General features: G+C 45.1%; 3 protein-coding genes, 1 long non-coding RNA gene and 2 pseudogenes across 4 annotated transcripts; 5 read left to right on the forward strand and 1 right to left on the reverse strand.

Moving 5' to 3' along the window:
* The first annotated feature begins 97 nt into the window (after positions 1–97).
* On the forward strand, positions 98–2,944 carry LOC136449709 (uncharacterized). The gene has a single exon (XM_066449869.1). It carries the CDS (start codon positions 249–251, stop codon positions 1,107–1,109), a length of 861 nt encoding a protein of 286 aa, XP_066305966.1. The 5' UTR covers positions 98–248; the 3' UTR covers positions 1,110–2,944.
* Positions 2,945–3,048: 104 nt separating this feature from the next.
* On the forward strand, positions 3,049–5,024 carry LOC136449708 (isoflavone reductase homolog IRL-like). The gene is made up of 5 exons (XM_066449868.1): positions 3,049–3,349; positions 3,701–3,835; positions 3,925–4,168; positions 4,259–4,462; positions 4,585–5,024. The coding sequence occupies exons 1-5, from the start codon at positions 3,170–3,172 to the stop codon at positions 4,749–4,751; spliced, it is 930 nt and encodes a 309-aa protein (XP_066305965.1). The 5' UTR covers positions 3,049–3,169; the 3' UTR covers positions 4,752–5,024.
* Positions 5,025–5,237: 213 nt separating this feature from the next.
* On the forward strand, positions 5,238–7,007 carry LOC136449707 (isoflavone reductase homolog IRL-like). Its single transcript, XM_066449867.1, has 3 exons — positions 5,238–5,931; positions 6,055–6,502; positions 6,607–7,007. The coding sequence occupies exons 1-3, from the start codon at positions 5,608–5,610 to the stop codon at positions 6,780–6,782; spliced, it is 948 nt and encodes a 315-aa protein (XP_066305964.1). The 5' UTR covers positions 5,238–5,607; the 3' UTR covers positions 6,783–7,007.
* Positions 7,008–9,065: 2,058 nt separating this feature from the next.
* Positions 9,066–12,753, forward strand: LOC136449712 (isoflavone reductase homolog IRL-like; annotated as a pseudogene).
* A 1,344-nt stretch (positions 12,754–14,097) lies between these two features.
* Positions 14,098–18,579, forward strand: LOC136449713 (uncharacterized). The gene is made up of 5 exons (XR_010758106.1): positions 14,098–14,937; positions 15,221–15,302; positions 16,980–17,415; positions 17,490–17,686; positions 17,774–18,579. It is a non-coding gene; the product is annotated as an uncharacterized lncRNA (long non-coding RNA).
* A 357-nt stretch (positions 18,580–18,936) lies between these two features.
* On the reverse strand, positions 18,937–20,509 carry LOC136451805 (uncharacterized; annotated as a pseudogene).
* Between the last annotated feature and the right edge of the window lie 617 nt (positions 20,510–21,126).

The raw sequence follows: 21,126 nt of genomic DNA on the forward strand, positions 1-21,126 counted from the left end.
GTATTTTTTTGGCATACCTAAATACAGGCCCAATGCAAATGTTAACATTTGTTGGGTTCAATTAAGTGTAATCCTTGGGCTCTCTGAGCTGACTAATGGGCCGGTTCGGCGCGCCAAAGTCTAGTCCAGAGTTTCCTAAATCCTGATCAGCAGCAGCCGAACTGAGGAAAGGAGGCGGCCTGCCGAATTCTCCTCGTCCTAAAACCCTAACCCCAACTCCCACACTCGTCTTGCCGGCGGCGGGGGCGATGAGGGCTATAACCGGCGGCGTCGTCTCCTCCGAGCCCTGTTCCCTCGACAAGGCTGCCCGCACCCTCCTCTGGTTCTCCAAGTCTGCCGCTTCCCACCGACCCTCCTCCGACTGCGATACCTACCTCCGCACCGTGACCGACGCCACAGTACAGCTCATCTACTTCCGCGAAGAACTCGACGGCAGGCACCAGCAGGGTGCCGCCAACTTCGATGCCCACGACTATGAGGATCCGGTGGAGGGCGAAAGAAGGCACCAAGACCAGGAGAGCGAAGGGGACATGGCGGTTGCCGCTTATGGTTCCCACCGCGATTCTGCCGCGGGGGCGGACCTAGATCTTGCCTCCTGTAAGAAGAAGGGCAAGAAGAAGAATGAGAATCCCCCGGAGGATAGAGCGGTTGCCCGTGCTGACTCGCACATCCCCCCGTCACCAGAAATTGCCACTGAGAAGAGGAGGAAGAAGAAGCATCCGAATAAGGAAATCATCGTCGATGTGAAGCAGGAGCCTAGTTTCGTGGTGGAAGAAGAGCTGGTGAGTGAAAAGAAGAAGAGCAAGAAGAAAAAGGAGAAGGATCATGTGAAACTGGAAGAGGATGTGAATGAGGTGGAAGAGAAAATAGTCAATGACAGTGCAGCAGAACAGAGAGTTGCCAGAACAGAGAGGGAAAGGAAGAAAAAGAAGCATGGACAAGAGGAAGGCCGCACTGAGGTTGTGAAGGAGGAGAAGACGATCGCTGATGGTGATCTAGACATAGAGAAGAAGAAGAAAAAGAAGAGGGGTAGAGGTGATGTTTATGATAATGCTCTAGAGCAGGTAGAACATACAAAGAAGAAGCAAAAGAAGCATTCTGGAGATTAGTTAGGAGAATACTTACTCATTGGAGATGTACTACTCATTGGAGATGTATGGGAATTTGTGGCCGGTGAGGTTGTTCCTACTGTTGTATTTTGGGCTTCAATTTGATTAAGGTTGGGCTCTTTTGGCTAGTATGCTAGACTCCACAGTTTTGTTCTGTATAACATCCAATTTATATGCCATGGCCATGAGGCTCAAGCAATGATATTACCATTTGAATTGTTACTTGAAATGCTCTGGATTTCATGTTATACCCTGTTATTAGAATTGCCAATTATACCTAAGAGAAAAAAGGACATAACAAATTATACATACGAAATTTAACATTTTATTGATAATGTGCACACTGAAACAGTTCATTATGTTTTCATTGACTGTTTAACTTTGAAACAGTTCTGCGTGTTTTAATTGATTGTTGATCTCATATTTGGAAGTTGGTCAATTATGCTTTGTCCAGTTTGACTAGCGATTTGAACTGAAAGGCTCATAATAGGGGTTATTGTTTTGCAGCATTAACTTGCTGTAAATTTGATCTCTTGTCCATTAGGCAACTTATGTTATCTATAAAATTCCTGAAATTTCTAGTTGAAGCCTAAAGCCAATTTTGATCGATTGCTGCCTTGGCATATTGATTAATATGGTTACATCTGTTTTGTTCCCCCTCAAGGATTGGCAGATCTGTGTATTCATGTCTCCATGACGATTTGATTCACAGAATATAGAATATGTGAGTTTTCTTGTGTGTTTTTTTTTTCCTTTGCACCAATCATGTGCTGACAATCTCAAGTGATAGTTCAGTATGAACGTATGCTATTTAGACTAAATACTAAAATAATTTCACCTGTCATTCAACTTTGAATTTTCTTATCTTGTAATGGCGTTTGTTTGTTGTAACTGATATAACGTGACTCTTGCTTGCATTCTTAACCATGGTAACTCACGGACATTTTAATGTTTAGTAGAATTGTACTTTTGGCTTCTGTTCTGATTGCTGAAACCTTCATCTGTCAATTTGAAATTGATAGCATCTGCAAGTTTGCATTACACCATTTGGTCTCATCTAGGTCAAACTAGAATGGTTATGGTTATGCAGGAGCATTCATGAAGCGCTAGAAACTAAGCGGGTGGCCAGGAGCCACCTAGTGCCTAGCAATGTTATCAAATCGTCTAACTGATCCTAGTCGCCATGGCACCAATCAGCCTGACTAAAATCTTGACTAATCACGATTAATCGTGACTAATTGTAGTGCATAGCTGATCGCCATGGCACCGATCAGCCCGACTAATCGTGATTAGTCAGACGACTTGATAACATTGGTGCCTAGGCCTTTGTACATTTAGTAACTTATTAATGAACAAAAAATAGAGAAAAATATGTAAAAAAATGAGAGATCAATGGACGAAATTGGGAATAGTGCCTAGTTGGAATGCCTAGCACTAAGCAAGGTGGTGATGCTCTGCCTAGTGCAGTAGTGCCTGCCCCAAACAAACAAACAGACATATATAGAATTAGCTTGATTGAGCAAAATTCATAGGCAGTTTTGACTCGCTCTGTAATTGTTCTGATAGGCACTTAGGAATCTCTGTGAAATTGCAGCAGACAGACTTACAGAGTTTGACATAACTGATCCCTTGCAAAGACACTTTGGAGTTTTCTGTTTACACAGTTTTCCTTTATTTACCTGAATGGTATAGTTTATACTGTTACTTTTGTTTCGAGTTATAGTGATCCCTGAGGTTGCTCAGGGTACAAAAGTATCTTTGCAGACAAAAAAACAGTGAAGAAGAGTCAGTGACTTTTTCAATGAATTCCTTCTGTGTTAATGTCTTATTCTGTTGTGTGGTATTTGGAATGAAGATGGGAAGAACTAAATGTTAGGTGGAGGGTGGTTGAAACTTGTTAATCATTTATTTAAGAAGGTTTCTTTTGGAGTAAGAGCTACAAAACTCTATTTCCTCTCTTAACCTGAGACCACAACCAAGGAGTCCCTGCATGCAGCTTGCAACTGTGGGCAACTAGTCGAATTTGGAGCTGAAACACGTCTCCATAGGAGAACCAGGAGATGGAGAAGAGCAGGATCCTCATCATTGGTGGCACAGGCCACATTGGCAAGCATATTGTTACTGCAAGCGTCCGGCTTGGCCACCCAACTGCTGTCCTCACCAGGGATTCTGCACCATCTGACCCAGCTAAGGCGCAGCTCATCAAGAGCTTTGCCGATTCCGGTGCTGCTCTCATCAAGGTACCAGTAATCATCTCTATCCGCTATGTGCTACTTTGCACCATTTTTTCTTTCCCTGTTTGCTAAATAATACTATGATAGTGATTTTGACATCTAAAAATAATACTAAAATTTTATTGAGCTCTGTTGATGTGCTTAGTAATTCTTATTTGTAGTTAACTACTTGTAGAATAACTTATGAGCTGGGATGTGATGTGCTTTCGCAATATGAACGTTCAAGTATATTGCCAGAACTACTTCAATAGAGCAGATGCATTTTATGCGTTGTTGGACCTGTTCATAGTGGCTCAAGTCACTCTGAAAGTACAGGCTCGCTTGAGGTTTTTCATCTTTCCTCTATGTGTATGCCAGGGAGATGTATTAGACCATGGAAGCCTGGTTAAGGCTGTTAAGTCTGTCGATATAGTCATCTCAGCAGTGGGCCCCCGCCAAGTCGGCGAGCAAACGAGGATCATTGCTGCGATCAAGGAGGCAGGCAATGTCAAGGTCAGTATTAAGCTTTTATTACTGGATTGTTCGCCTCCAAATCTGTACCCTTTTGATGTCTGCAAATCACTGAAGAATCTGTTTTACAGAGGTTTGTGCCATCTGAGTTTGGCTCCGACGTGGACCGCCTGCACACTGTGGATCCGGCGGCGTCACTGTATGCTGTGAAAGCCAACCTCCGGCGTCTGATTGAGGCGGAGGGGATACCTCACACCTACATCAGCTGCAATTGCTTTGCAGAGACCTACCTTCCAAGCATTGGTGATGTCACGGCCATTGGTGCTGGTCCTCCAGCCACCAAGATCACTGTCCTAGGAGACGGCAGTGCCAAAGGTAACTAAGGGCCATCAGGGCATGTGCCCATCCGACCTACTCCTATTTCATATTACTGCCTGGATCCTTGACGGTCACATGATGATGCAGCTGTGTTCGTGGTGGAAAATGACATTGCTGCCTACACGATGAAGGCAGTCGAGGATCCAAGGACCCTGAACAAGATCCTGTACATGAGGCCTCCTGCGAACGTGGTGTCCCACAACGAGCTCATCTCGATGTGGGAGAAGAAGACCAGCAGGACCTTGCAGAAGGAGCACGTCCCAGAGGAGGACATTCTGAAGTGGATCAAAGGTACTGGTTATCATCGTTGGCGTATTTCGTACGCGCATCTTCTCATCTCTAGTACACCTGCTGCCTCCCATACGCATATCGTTCTGGAGCCTTGTTAAGTTTGGATGGATGCCTGAATGCAGAAGTGGCGTTCCCTCTGAACATACTGCTGTCCCTGGGGCTCTCCACCTTCGTCAGGGGCGAGCAGGCCAACTTCGACATCAACCCGGCTGTTGGCGTGGAGGCCACCCAGCTTTACCCTGACGTCGCCTACACCACCGTCGATGAGTACCTCAACCGCCTTATTTAATTTAATATAGGTAGGAGACTTTGGATGCAAGTGACCGGTCACTGTCTCACCGGCTGCTCTGTGTTTGGAAATGATAAGCCAGCGTCTTGCTGGCCGTACTGCTATTTTGTTATTGGGGCCTGTTTGGTAGCCCTGGGCAAGTTGCTTGGACATTTAAGCTGCCTGTGACATGCCAGTTATAGTTGGTAAAATTGCCTGGTCAGGCATGCTCTGGTTTCATAGTGTTGTTTGGTTGAAGCCCTGAAATTGTGCCTGTGTGAAGAGAAGGAGCAGGCAGTGTCTGGTTCAGCAAGTGCCTGTGTTTGAATCAACATTGAGCTTGTCGCATCTTTCTTGATCCTGTAAAGAATCGGCCGTTGCTGTAGCAGATCAAAGGGCAAGTTTCAGCATTTTTTTTTACCTCTGACCAAAAGGACAGTAAAAAAAGTGGAAATCAAAGGCGCTTGCCGTTAGGAAAAAAAATTGGATCGACTTTACAGAGAGACAAGTACACACAGCATAGGGAAAATGGCAGATTTTGCCGAGATGGAAACAAAGAACAAAGATATAAATAAAAACATGAACGCAAAATCCATGGGATTGCAGTCACAGCAGGAAGATATAAATAAAAACATGAACGCAAAAATAAAAACATGAGCTCTCTTGCCATTTGATCTCACGAGTGACGTCACTTGGCCGTTTGATCTCACGAGTGACGACTATTCGACGAAGTGACGATGATTTGACAAAGTAACGACGATTTGACCAAGTGACGCGTATATATACGCTCAGTTACACGGCATCAGCATGCAGCTCTCACATCGAGCAAGCATTGCAACGGCTGGGTTATCAGTCCAAGCAATCGGTAGATCCATATATGGCGTCCGCAGGGAAGAGCAGGATCCTGGTGGTCGGCGGAACGGGGTACCTGGGCAGGCACGTCGTGGCGGCGAGCGCGCGGCTGGGACACCCCACCTTGGCGCTCGTCAGGGACACGGCCCCCTCCGACCCCGCCAAGGCGACGCTGCTCAAGAGCTTCCAGGACGCCGGCGTGACGCTCCTCGAGGGCGACCTGGACGACCAGGCTAGCCTGGTGAGCGCCGTCAAGGCTGCGGACGTGGTTATCTCCACGGTCGGGGCGCCGCAGATCGCCGACCAGACAAGGCTCGTCGCCGCCATCAAGGAGGCCGGCAACGTCAAGGTACCTGAACATGCATGCCCCGGGTCTGCATACATGCCCAGGGCGATCAACTAGCTAGTTTGTTGTTTGTCTGATCTGATCGATGCATGTTGCATGGCCATCAATACACATACACGCACGCAGAGGTTCATCCCGTCGGAGTTCGGCCTGGACGCGGACCGCTCGGACGCCGTGGAGCCGGCGAGGTCCATGTTCATCACGAACAAGGCGGCCATCCGCCGCGCCGTCGAGGCCGCGGGCGTCCCCTACACGTACGTGCTGGTCGGCTACTTCTTCGGCTACGGGCTGCCCAGCATCGGCCAGGTCGTCGTCGCCCAGGCACCCCCCGCCGACAAGGCCCTCGTCCTCGGCGACGGCGACACCAAGGTGGTGTTCGTCGACGAGGCGGACATCGCGACCTACACGGTGCTGGCCGCCGACGACCCGCGCGCCGAGAACAAGACGCTGCGCATCGGGCCGCCGACCAACACGCTGTCGCACAACCAGCTGCTGGCGCTGTGGGAGACGAAGACCGGCAAGACGTTCCAGCGAGTGCATCTCCCCGAGGACGCCGTCCTCAGGCGGATCCAAGGTAGCCTAGCTAGCAAGCGCTTTCCAAAAACATTGCTTCGTTCGATCGGGCTCTGAATTAGTATGATGATGATGGACTGATCTGATCCGATTTCCGATCCGCAGAGGCCTCAGTTCCGGTTCCGCTGGACATCATTTATTTGTCGCTCGGGCACGCCACGCACATCAAGGGGGAACACACCAAGTTCGAGATGGACCCATCGTCAGAGGTGGACGCTAACGAGTTGTACCCGGACGTGAAGTACACCACCGTCGACGACTACCTCAACAGGTTGCTCTGAATGCATGTAAACCGTGCGGACTTTAGAGATGTATATGGAGTGCACAAAGATCATGCGTCAGCATGTTCCGGTGACGCTTTCCTTGGATGTGGTGAGCGTGTGTGTGATCGTGGGTGATGATGCCAGCAAAGCTACTTTTAACTACTTTCCCATGTTTGGGACTGCGGCAGCTTGTCTGAACATCTCCAGCATATTATTTATCTTCCCCTAATACAAAAACTACCATACAAGGTGTTTATTCATAGGAACAATGGCCTTCCAGTCCAGTTTATTCATAGGAAAAGAAAATACCGGAGGTGACTGATAAATGGATTTAGCGTAAAGTTTATCGGTCAAAGTGAAAATAAATAAAACGTTCAATTTCTCTAGAAAATTGCATAAATGGTCTAGGCATTTAATATCAAGAACTAGCACATAAAAATATTGATACAAGAGAATACCACACTTTCATATAGGTGGACTAAAAATTGGAATTTCAGTGATAAATGTATTACCGAAGCTCAGCGATAAACATGATTTTCAGTTTTCTCAGAATTTTATCGATAAATTTTTTCCTTGAATCCACTCTACGTGCCGGTTAGGCTTCAGTCAAAGCACACAAGACGCCGGCATGATTTTGGATAAGTTCGTTGTTCCACTTCCACATTTGCACTGGCTAGAAAGATGCCAAGGGTGTGTTTGGTTACCTAGCTCCCACCATCCATGCATGAGCTCAACCGTATACGCTTCAAAAGAAGGTTGTTTGGATCCCTGTTTCCACTTTCGAGCCCTGCTTGGCTCATGCACTATGGGCGTGATTGGTTGCCCCGCTCATGTCATTCGAAGGCCCATCCGGTATTACTCGGTGCATTGCGGCCGTGTTTGATTCTCCTGCTCGCACCTTTCGCCTGCATCCTTTCGTTCATCTGCCCTCCTCTATCCTGCACGTCTCCGTCTTCTCAATTTTCACTTCTCTCTCCATACAGGACGGCTTGATTCACGCATGGTGCAGGGGCTCATGTGTCAGACATCCAAAACTTTGATGCATGCATGCAACCAAACATGACCTCATCTTGTACCGAACCAACAACAAAGACAACCAAACACGACCACTTGCACGAGCTCAACACGGCTTCTTTGGTCCTGCACAGCCTAGCCATCCTGGCTCGAGGCTTGCTCTGCAACCAATCACGCCCTATATGGTGGGATCCTGGCTCTGGGAGCTGCCCAAATTGAGCTTCACTGGTCAGCCAAGGCCCGGTGGATGCGGGGATGGGGTGTAGGGTCCACACGTCAGTCTCACAGGTGATACAAGTTGCATCTACTTATGCAGTTAAGCAAACAACTTTCTAGTTTTTTTTTTGGCATCTCATGCAACCTGACCAAACACCATCTTTCTCTGAAATATGGTTTCACCTACCCTGCATCCTCTTACTCGAATATATGATGCAAACTCTATTTGGCAACCAAATACACCCCAAGTGTTCACTGTGGACCTTGAGGCAGGGCACTATGGCGCCCAGGTGCACAGTCAATTAAACGACAAGTGGATATATATTCCAATCAGAACAGATAATTAAGGCACCAATTATATAAAAAAGGGACGTGCTAAATTTCATATGTCCTGAATTTTAGCTTCCTTTCAGGCAACGATTATTGCATATATTGTTATATTAAAATTACAGTTTTAGTTTCTTACAACTTCTATAAACGTAATATGCAATTTCCGATTATGATAATTAATAAAACACATTAGATAAAACTATAAACCAGACAAAATCTTATCTATTGGCACAAAGACAATTAACAATTATTTTCTATAACTAGACAAGACAAAATTTTGGTATATTTGACATAAAAACAATTAACAAATCATAAACTTTGCAACAGACAATCCCTAACCCATGCACCGAGACGGATCAGCGTCCTCGCTGCCGCACATTTAAGCGAGCAATTTACAATTCACTGCTACGTATTGGCAGTGGCAGCTCTTGGAGTGGAACACGTGAGACGTGACTGACTGTGTGGGGCGTGTAGCCTCGCTTGCTGGGAAGCCGAATGTGGCGCATGGTGCATGCACGGAACTGTCGCCTGAATCTCAGTCAGTTTTCAGGCATCTGAAGCGCAGGAAAAGTGAAAAAAAAAACAGAAAGTGAAGGCGCTCGTCATTTGGTCCCACGACTACGTGTAACTTGTGACGCCGGGCAATCATTGCCAAGGGAAGGGACCAGCAGCCTCGGTCGGTCAGTCCCTGCCCTATCTCCTTCACCCTCCACCGCTCGATGGGATGGGCCACGTCCCGGGCCTGCCGTCAGCCAGTCCAGCTTAGGAGTCATCCAGGATGGCGTCGGAGAAGAGCAAGATCCTGGTGGTCAGCGCCACAGGACACCTGGGAAGGCACGCTGTGGCGGCGAGCGCACGGCAGGGCCACCTCACCTTCGCGCAGGTCAGGGACACCGCCCCCTCCGACCTTGCCAAGCGGCGCTTCTCAAGAGCTTCCAGGACGCCGGCGTCACGCTCGTCAAGGGCGACCTGCACGACCAGGCTAGCCTGCTCAGCGCCGTCAAGGCTGCGGACGTGGTCATCTCCACGGTCGGGGCGCCGCAGATCGCTGACCAGACAAGGCTCATCGACGCCATCAAGGAGGCCGGCAACGTCAAGGTACAACACTGTAGTTTCCCCCCAAAATTCCAGACAGAATTTCGCGAATTCAACGTTTTCGTTGGTGATAATAAGAAAACTCAGCCACTATCTAGCTAGATCATAGTTTGTCTCTTTGTCTGACCAACGGCTGCGCCATGCACGGCTATAGAGGTTCATCACGTCGGAGTTCGGACTTGACGCGGACCGCTCGGACGCCGAGGAGCCGACCAGGTCCATGTTCATCACGACCAAGGCGGCGATCCGCCGCGCCGTCGAGGCTGCGGGCGTCGCCTACACGTACTTGTGGACGGGCTACTCTTCGGCTACGGGCTGCCCGGCATCGGGCAGGTGCTGGCCCAAGCACCACCCGTCGACAAGGCCGTCATCCTCGGCGACGGAGACACCGAAGTGTCGTTCGTCGACGAGGGGGACATCGGAACCTACACGGTGCTGGCGGCCGACGACCCGCGCGCCGAGAACAAGACGCTGTACGTCAAGCCGCCGGCCAACACGCTGTCGCACAACGAGCTACTGGCGCTCTGGGAGAAGAAGACCGGCAAGACGTTCGAGCGGGTGTATCTCGCCGAGGACGCCGTCCTCAAGCAGATCTAAGGTCAGACACTCGGACTCTGACACCTTTGCTTGCTTGCTGACACCCTCCGTCCAGAAATGGTAGTAGTACCAATGAAAAAGTCATATAAATTAGATTTTGACCCTTGGTTTCTCTTATAATATGTAGTCCATTGCTAAATTAATATCATCTGAGAGGCACCTGGAATGCAAATCTAGTGATATATGTTTCATGTTCTAAACTTGCATATAGTTTTACTAAAATTTTAACTTTTCATATATACAGTTAAATATGCCTATCATTTCTGATTAAGTACATTTTCATACTTTAAATTGGATTTTTAACATTAAACTGTGAAACTGAATAACAGTTACCCTTTAACTCTCAAAACCAAACAAATTTAGTCTTATGGTTGGTTTCAAAGGTGGTTCTCTATTTTCTAAGAATCATAAAATTGTTGGTTTATCTCTAAAAATTCATAATTAGTTTATTTTAAATCATAAAAATATGAAACTAGGACAAGTTTTATAAAAAAAATGTTAGTTATTATTGTTGCTTTTCTAGAGTTATTTGGATCTTATTTGTTTTAAATAAATAATGAACATGGATATAAGCAAGAGGAACAAAAATAAATCAATTCCAAACAACTGTATATATGGATAAACATGTAGATAAATTTAAAATTTTTCTGATTTAAAATAAATTGTTTAAGATTTTGTATAGCAAATCAGATTTTTATCATTTTAGAAAAATAAATACCACCTTTCAAACCTAGCAAGAAGACCAAATTTATCCTGTTTTGATAGTTGGAGGGGATCCATTTCAATATTTCTTAGTTGAACATTGAAAATTAGACTATTGTGCAAGTTGAAAGGTTGAAGAATATACTTTACCCTAATAAATTGTATTCTCTTTATTTTAAACCAGTAAATTGTTTTAGTTATATACTAAGTCAATTTTTCTAACTTTAACTAAGCTCGTAGAAAATAAAATAAATTTTATATTGTTCAAATATATACACTATCATAATACATTTAATGAATTACTACGTTTTATGTTGTAACCGAACGTCTTGCGGGTCTTCTTGGCCAAATAACCCAACAACAACAGTCATTTATTGTTCCTGATGAATGAATGCGGTGGGAAGTGCCACCCCCCCCCCCCCCCCCCCCCCCCCCCCCCCGCGTCTGTGTCAAAAATGCGTATATGTTTGTGTGTGTTTTAATTAACTTTATCAAACCTAGAGAAAGTTATTTGACTTAGAATGAAATTAAAATGATTTATAATTCGGAACAGGGAGTATTTTAATTAACTTATGGACTTTGCCATCAATAGCTTTTAAATAATCAGTCTGTAAACATAAAAATCATACGTGTAAATCTACTTTGAAAATTATATTTCATACATTTTACAAGACAATTAAATCTATATATTCTAATTAGAATATGTCAATGACGTCTATATATGTCCTATTGATAAATCCTCAAACATCTATCTAAATAGGTGGACACCAATCACACTCATCTATGGCCCAACGGTTTTCTACAAAAACACTTGTTCTAACTGTGAACTGAACTGTGATATGATAATTGATAACCATGGGGTTAACAATTCTGCATAACTTCCAATCCCGCTGGACATCCTACTGTCAATTGGGCATGCGGTGTACATCAAGGGGGAACATAAGTTCAAGATCGACTCATCGTCGGCGGCGGACGCCTGCGAGCTGTACCCGGACGTGAAGTACTCCGCTGTCGACGATTTACCTCAACAGGCTGCTCTGAACGTGACCCGCAGAGTCTCCATCGAGTGCGCACCAATTACCAATTGGGAAGACATCTGGTGGATCTTCTAAAGAGATGACGTTTTTGAAACCCAAGCTCATCACTTTCTGCTTTGCAAACAAAGATCCTCACCGCAACCGCAAGAAACCTTGGAGGGGGACGATAGCTCAGGGGACTCAGGGTGTACACTAAGCTCCATTCATTTGCTTATTCAAATTTCGGGTAACATAACCGTGGCCGGCTGCACGTATGTACTTAGTCCAGCTATGGCCAAACAAAATATCCATTTGGATTTCATTGTCACACTGGCCAAGCACACAGTGTTAACAAAATGTGGCTCCTGCTGCGGACCTCTTTATTGAATACCCACAAACTAGGATAACGGTAATAATTAGACCCGCAGTTCGGACAAACGGACCAATCGACTCGCGCCGCTTGCCTGCATCAAAAAAGAAAAGAAAAGAAATCATCGACGCTCTCTCTCTCTCTCTCCCGACATAGCCCAAAGCGCGGCCACCTCCGCGCGCTGCGCACTGCCGGCCCAACGGTGCCCCAGCCATGCGGCGCAACCCCCCGGCGGGGTGGCCGCTTGCCCGCATCGCGTGCCGCGCACCTCTGCCCCACTCTGCCTCGCTGCTCCTTCCACCAGATCCACTGCACGCGCGAGAGATTCGATGGTGGTGGGGATTGCGGCACCTGGCTGCAGGGGGCTGTGTGTCGAGCCCACAATACCAGCGGCCACGAAGGGGTCCCCGTCGACCTCCTAGTAGGTGGAGTCCATCTGGTCGATGCTGGCGACAGCACGGCTGCCTCTGGTAAACTCCACACGCCGGTGAGCCTCCATTTCTCAAGTAGTAAGGAGATGTTGCGATGTGTTGAAAATGCATTTTGCAAGCGCATGTTTCAAGTGTTTCGGATGTTTCGCAATTGTTTCAGATGAATGTCGCAAAAGTAGATCAGAATGTTACATTTGTTGTATTGGTTGTACATGTATGTTGTAAATGTATGTTCCTTTTGTTTCATCTGTGTTTTTGGATGTATTGTTGCAAGTGTGTTTATCTGGATGTTGCATACGTTTCACACAAATGCTGTAAGTGTTTTATCTGGATATTGCGTATGTTTGAAATGGTTTAAAAGTGTTTTTAATGTGTATTCGTAAGTGTTTCATTTGTCTTTAGACATATGTTGCAAGTATTGTATCTGGATGTTTCAAAAGTATATTGGATGTTGTACATGTTGCAATGCGCGTGAGAAACGGATGGGACGCTGGCGGTCTAGCGGCGCGGGCCCCGCATGGGCACATGAAACCTAGGCGCAGGCAGGGGGTGTGCTAGGTTTTTTTTACAGGCATGGGCATGAATTGACGGTGCGAGCGCGGGAAACTACAGGACGGACCTAGTACCGGACGTCCGGGCGCTAGTATCTCGTAATATCACACGCCAACTGAAGTTAGCGTGAACTAACTCAATGTTAAAAAAAATGTAGCGAGGCTCGACGCATTCATTGTTCTGATCAAGACTTGGCGGTCGTCCAACAGGTGATGATGTGCAGGATTGGAGAATTCCCGTGCAAGTAGTTGGACGTTCCATTGTCCATTTACAAGCTAAGACGTAGCGACGAACAGTTCCTTATTGATGACGTGGCCAGAAGGATCCCGGCATGGAAAGGGAACCTATCTATCGGGGAGAACGACGCTTGTCAGATCGACGTTGCCTACAATCTCGGTACACTATCTATCGTGGTTTGCCTTTCGGCTTGGGCTATAGAAGCTATTGACAAGAGGCGACGGGCGTTCATCTGGTCCGGATCGGATTCGGTGGAAAGGCGGTCAGCGACGGGTTGCCTGGGAAGTCGTCTGCAGCTGCAGGTCTGAGGAGCTCGGTGGACTTGGCGTGCTCGATCTTCGGAGACCAGGTGTTGCCTTCAGAGTGCGTTGGGAATGGCTCCGGCGTACTGACTCGCGTAGAACGTGGTGTGACCTGCCGTCCTCCACGGAAAAACTGTAAAGGCTATTTTCCATGGGGTGGTGGGAGCCTGACCTTGTTCTGGACTGATAGATGGTTGCATGGAAGGTCCATTCAGACCTTGTTTAAATTGAGGGTGTAAAATTTTGGGATGTTGGTGTCATATAAGGGTATCACGTGTGTTCAGATATTAATAAAAAAATAAATTACAGAATCCGTCGGTAATCTGCGAGACGAATTTATTAAGCCTAATTAACCTATCATTAGCACATATGTTACTGTAGTACCACATTGTCAAATCATAGACTAATTAGGGTTAAAAGATTCGTCTCGCAAATTAATTGCAAACTATACAATTAGTTATTTGTTTAGTCTATATTTAATACCCAATACATTTGTCCAAACATTCGATGGGATATGTAGTAAACTTTATAGAAGGAACTAAACAAGCCTCGTCATTTAGCGCCAGCTCTATTCGCGGTGATCAACACAGGCGAACGGTTGCGTCAGCTTTGTTAGGAAGGGCTTGGGTGTCCGACATCAACGGCGCCTTGACTGACAATTCAGGTGCTGCTCGATTACTACATTCTGGTATGGGAGATGACCGCGGGCGTGGAGTTCATCAGATCAGCTGTACTCGGCTACCTCGGCTTATGGGGCGATGTTTATCGGTGCTGTTGTGGAAGACGAGTGCTCCGCCGAGGGTGAAATACTTTTTTCTGGCTAGTGTTGCATGGGCGATGCTGGACACCAGATAGAAGGCATGGTCTGCAAAACTGCGGCAACTGCATATTCTGTGATCAGCAATCTGAAACACTGGACCACTTGTGTTGGCTTGCGTGTTCGGTAAGGAGGTTTGGGTGACAGTGATCGGACTGCTACACCTAGAGATGGGGTTGTCAGCGTCCGGGATGCAGGTTGCCTGGAGCGGTGGCTGCTAAGACGGTCTCCAACAGTCTACCCGCTACGGCACCTAAACCTAAATATATCTCGTTCACGTTGGTTTAGGTGAAAAAAACACGGTTCAACGGAGTAGGAAAACCGAAGACCTAATTTGCGTCGGTGTCGAGTGGGAAGCCAAATAAGCGTCCGTCTCTCTCCTCGACCCATATCTCTACCACACCCGCACAACCGTTTCGCGGGAGGGGAAAGAAGAGGAAAGCGCACCCGGCGAGTCGCCGTCGGCGGGATCTGCACCGAGCTAGGCTTCGCAGGTATGGATCCCTCCGCCTCACCGCCGCGTCCTCCAGGCTCGCCACTCGCCGCGGAGCCCTGGCCAGCCCGCGCCGCGACGACGATTCCCCGCCCCAGCGGCGCAGCCGCTGCCGCTCGCTCGCTCCACATTTCGGCTGCCGCCGGCCGGCCAGCTCCTAGGCGGATAGGAGCTGGTTTTGTTTGTGTCCCTGCATTTCCTCCCCCATCTGTTGTCGCTTGTTCAGATTTGGCTCGATCCGCTGCTGATCCTGATCGTCGCTGTTGTTGGTTGGTTGCGAGCAGGGAGGGGCTGCGAGAGCGCAGCGTGCAGTGGACCGAGGTCATCCCATGGGAGCCCAGGACTTTCGTCTACCACAACTTCCTAGTAAGCAATGCAATGCCAATGCCACCACCGCGGTCTCTCTGTCTGTGCATGTTTGCTCTTCTGTGTAAAGTTCTTCGCGTCATCTGATTCTCATGACCGAGATGGATTGAATTGTGAGCTGTGTGGTAGTACAGTTGGAAATCACAAATCTGCGAGTATACATAATAGCCCAGGACTGTAGTGGCAGTATGTGTTCACCCATGACTCATTACCGGGCAGATGGTAGTGGTAGATTTGGCATTGGAAAAAAAATATTGTATGATGTCTTATATATATATATATATATATATATATATATATATATATATATATATATATATATATATATATATATATATATATATATATATATATATATATATATATATATATATAGAGAGAGAGAGAGAGAGAGAGAGAGAGCTACTGTCCTGTAGCTGGCTATAGAATAACTTATTCTGTAGCCACTTTGAGTTACGATAATTACTATGTTATTTTACGAGATTATAGTAACTCCTTACTAAGTGGTTTAATATAACGTTATGGTAAATATCCCCATGTGTTATAGTAACCCAACTATCGTAAACATGTATTTATATTATGGTAAATTAGTATATAAAATTATAGTAAATGGAGGTGGCTACAGAATAACTTATTTTGTAGCCGGCTACTGAATAGCCTCTCCCTATATATATATATATATATATATATATATATATATATATATATATATATATAGCCAGCTATAAATAAGTTATTCTGTAGCCACCTCCATTTATGATAATTTTATATACTAATTTACGATAATGTCAATACATATTTATGATAGTTGGGTTTACTATAACACATGAAGATATTTATCATAACATTATAGTAAACCACTTAGTATGGTGTTACTATAATCTCGTAAATTAACATAGTAATTATCGTAACTTAAAGTGGTTACAGAATAAGTTATTTTGTAGCCAGCTATAGGGTAGTGTGTATGTATATCCAATTCACCATGCCTGAACGAATGAACAAATGATGCACTACTTTAAATACAAAACGACCCATGTTTAGTAATATATGAAGTAATAGTAAGCAAGACAAAAAAAATTGTGACTGCATTCACGATAGAAGGCTTATTTGCATCAACCTATTTTGAGAATGAGTAGAGCTACAAATCGGCGATATTCCACTCGATCAGCCAAAGCCGCTTGATCAATTGGACTGGCATATGCATACGACCTGGCAATGGGAATAGAATAATGGTGCTCATCTTATGATTTCACCATGAACTTAGCAATTGTGTGTACTGCATTCCAGTTTTATTTTGTTGTCCACTTTTTTTTGGGTGTTCTCAGTTGCATTTTAGTGAAACATAAACTCTAGATTAGACTTCTCATATTAGGCCTTCATTTTATCATAGCATAACTCTATTTGTGGTGGATTATTAGCTAACATATGAGACAATTGGGATTTAAATAGGACAAACTAGTACTGTCTATGTTACTCTATGAGCCATCTTAAATTAAACAATATTAAATACAGTAGAAGACTTGTCTTGTTGACTACTTCCCCGTGGCATATATGTTGCTGGTGGTTTTAGATAGGGACCAAATTGCCTATGGATGGAAGAACCAAATGCATCGTCTGTGCTGATATATTCTTTTGCTTCTTGTTGTGCATCACCATTATTGAATCTCTTTGAATTAGGACAATGGATAACATTTTTAGTGGCACAAGTGGTCGTGTTGACGAATCTGGAGAAATCTTTAGGGCAGATCAGTGGGCTTTTGGTTATTCTGCTGCTTTGCAATCTTTGGATGTTCCTCCAAACCCCCAGGTTTATTGCAGCCATGCATGATGGTTTGTTCTATTTACATATCAATACATCAATGATTAATAGTTCTTTTCATCACTAGTTCAACATGCATGGCTTCCTCCAGAGGTCCTTGCCCACCTATGAATGGGCAACTTAGTCAGGGGTTCTCCATTGACAACACCCATGGCTCTCAGGACCCTCCATCATTGAAATCACAGAGGGCCTAAAAGAAGAACAACGTGTCCAGGAGAGGAACTGCATTCACCAAAGAGGAGGACTTGGTGGTGTGTTCGGTATTTCTGAATATTAGCAAAGACCCTATTACTGGTAATAGTTTGCAACGTCTTTTAAGAAATCTTTGACCCTTTGATGCCCAAATAACATGGTGGCATAACATGTAGGTGTAAATCATACTTCAGGTGGTTATTACAAGAGGATGCATGATTATTTCAATAAGCATAAGCCTGAAGGGTCCAACCGTAGCCAGATTACGATTCAGCATAGGTGGGCATTGATTCAGAAAGCGATGAACAAGTTCTGTGGGCACAAAGAAGCTATTGATAGGCTGAATGAGAGTGGAAAAAATGAGTAGGATCGGGTATACTTCCACTCATGTTGTCCTCCATCTCTCTAATTTCCATATGTTTATTTTTTGAATCGGTTTAGTCTATATTCATATGTGCAGATTGATGATGCTGTACAAATGTATGAGAGGATAGAACCTTTTACCATCATGCATTGCTGGAAAACATTTCGCAATGAGGCCAAATGGAACAATAAGTTTCTTGAGCTAAACAACTCTACATCACCGGATGGAATGTCATCTCCTCCAACTCAAGGCCATATTGTGGCTGGCCATGCAGAATCTAGGAATGAGAATATAGACACATCATGTCCTGAGGGTAGGGATAGTGCGAAGAGGCGTAGATCAAAGAGCTTCACAGAGACATTGTCATCTAGTACGGCTGTTGAAGTCCTCCAGCGGTTGCAGGAGAAATCAGAGAAGACCGAACAGAAGCAAGACCAGCAAATGACTGAAATCCTTAGTAGAAAGGATGAAAAAAATTAAAATTCAAAGGGATCTTTTCAACCTTCAGAAGAAGCATATGAAGATGAGTGTGCAGCAGAAAAGAAGGAAAATGCGATTAGAGAGAAGGAGTCAGAGGCTCACCTGATATCAGCTGAGTCTAGTATTATGTCGGTTGACATTGAGAAGGTCCCCCTTTATCTGAATAACTATTATCTTGGCATACAACGGCAAATCATGGAGCGCAGAGGATTCATCAGCCCCTCGAACAATGAAGACTAAGGAGCGTGTGTTAAACTTCAGTTGAACTAGAGTTGAATAAATGTATTGTGTGCAACTTTTCTATTATCTGTTGAACTGATGTATTATCTGTAGTGTTGTGAACTGCTATGTATAGGCAATCTGATTTTGCCTGTCTGTAGTGTTGTATGACAAGATAACAATAGAAAAGAATAGTTGCTTAATGCTTACCACCACATTCTAATCCTGAACATATAGAATGCCTTTCTTGTCATACTCTTGCCTATTTGCAGTATTACTCAGAACTGTTAAAGGAATGCTAGGGCTTCAGAACAATAACACAAGATCAAGATGTATTATAATAGACCATGATATGTCAGTACTGATATATTCTGAAGTACCAAATAGGCAGACGCTCTGAGATTATAATCTGAATTACAGAGTCTACATTACCTGATTGATGGTAGGCAGGGCTACTTGTTTCCTATGTTGGAAAAGCTATGTCAGTTACCTACCTTTTGTTTTGAAAATACTTCTAGGTTGAAGATGCACGCCACTGAAATAATTATAGAACTCCAGTAGAATTCCACTACAGATATCATATATTTCTTATCAACAAGTAACAAAATATCTACATGTGTCGGCTGCCACCAAAATACAAAGGCCTTATTAGTAGGCTGCCTGCAGCTAAACCTACAGCTACATACAGAGACGGCAACAAAAAAACTAAACGTACAGGTAAATACTTTAGTTCCTGTTATTAGGACCAAAAGGACTAGAGCATTGGTCGTAAAGCGTCCACATGTGTTCCATCAGGTTGTTTTGAAGCTGAGCTACTGTCTCTCTGTCCTAAATGATGTTTTGAACATCAACAAGTTTCTCAATTCTTGAGATTTCTCTATCCTGGTTAATTGGTGGGTTAGCCACTCCAGGCCATTTTGATGGGTGGATATTAGGTAGCTGAACCCCGTGCTCATATTCAACTACCATGTTGTGAAGTATGACACAAGCACGCATGATAGAATTAAGTACTTTTTTATTCCATAAACGAGCTTAGCCTATGCAAGATTTTCCACTTAGCCTGTAGGACACCAAAATCTCTCTCCACGTCCTTTCGACATGACTCCTGCATGCTCTGAAAATACCTTTTGCTTGTTGCTAACTAGCAAATGAATGCTTTTCACTAGTGTAGCCCAATCAGGATAGATATCATCTGCTAGGTAGTATCCAAGGGAATATATGTTGACGTTGACATGGAACTCAACAGAGGGTGCCCTCCCGTTAGCCAAATCATCAAAAACATTGGAACGATGCAAAACATTAATGTCATTGTGAGACCCTAGTAAACCAAAGTAAGCATGCCAAATCCGAAGATCCTCGGTCGCCACCGCCTCAAGTATTAGAGTTGGCTTGCCTTTGTGCCCTCTGTACATGCCTTGCCAACCAGTCAGGGCAGTTAGACCATTCCCAGCGCATGCAATCGATGTTGCCTATCATTCCTAGGAAACCTCTAGCCAAACTGATGCTTAATATGTGCTCTATCTCCTCACTTCCTGAGAGGACGAAGAAATTCTTTGCCGAACACCTCGATCATAGTCATAACAAATTCCTTCAGGGTCTCCAGGACAGTACTCTCTCCCATTTTCAAATGATCATCCAACTCATCAGTTAGGCTTCCATATGCTAGCATCTTTACAGCCACCGTGCACTTGTGAAGAGCAGAGAATCCTAACTGTCTAGCAGCATTTCTCCTCTGTTTGAATAAGGTATTCTTGGTAGTGACCTCATCCACTATCCGAAGGAACAATTCCCGTCTCATGCGGAACCTACAGCACAAAATTAGAATTGTTTATCAAATTAATTCAATGTGTCATACAAATGGAAACTAGGCCAAAGATTGTACCTCCTTCTAAAATGTTCCTCATTGTAAAGTGGACGTTCAACAAAGTAGTCCTGATTCAGTTGCCGGTCTGCTGCAATTCAATCACGCTTGTAAGTCTTGTGGCCTAGCACCGAACCTCCCCAAGGGCGCTTTTGTGGCATCTCGGTGAGGACGACCACCGTAGCCATGATCTCATCATCCCTGGAGTATGTTGCGGTTGTCCCGAACATTAAAATTTTGACATAATTCCATGCCATGGCAACGCAACTGCAGTCCAGGTCTAAAGCCAAGCTGATTTAGGGACAAATTGGCCACAAATTAAGGGTTCATTTTACTCTCCATCCAAATGGATTGGAGGAGATTGAGAGGGATTTGATACCCTAGAATAGCTATAGAAGTGCAACGTCAATCTAAGATAGCTGTAGCACACAAACACGACAAGCAGAGTAGCTGTAAAATTACAACGTCAATCCGAGATAGCTGTAGAAATAGCTGTAGAAGTACATACAACGCGTGGATATGTGAAATCGCAATTGAGTCAAAGACCGTACTCGCCATTGTACCAATCTCAATCTCCATCTCAACCCTAGAAAAAGTCAAAATCCCTCCCAATCCCCTTTCATCCTCTCCAACTCCACTTGGATTGGGGGTGAAACCCACGAGCCCTAAAAGTGGAGGTGACATCGAACAACCAAATCACTAGAAATAAGTTTGCCTGATTGACTCAGTTGCGCCAACGCCCGGCCTTGTGCCGGCGGTTGATCGCTGGCGGCTACCTTGCTGCCAGTTTGACTCCCTTCTCACACGCAAGCTGGGGCGGCAAGATAATCCCGCCATGGAGCCAAGCCCGCATTACGCACGATACCATCCCCTCCGTTTCCCGCGAAAA

This window comes from Miscanthus floridulus, chromosome 5 (assembly GCF_019320115.1).
Source record: "Miscanthus floridulus cultivar M001 chromosome 5, ASM1932011v1, whole genome shotgun sequence".
Classification (NCBI taxonomy): domain Eukaryota; kingdom Viridiplantae; phylum Streptophyta; class Magnoliopsida; order Poales; family Poaceae; genus Miscanthus; species Miscanthus floridulus.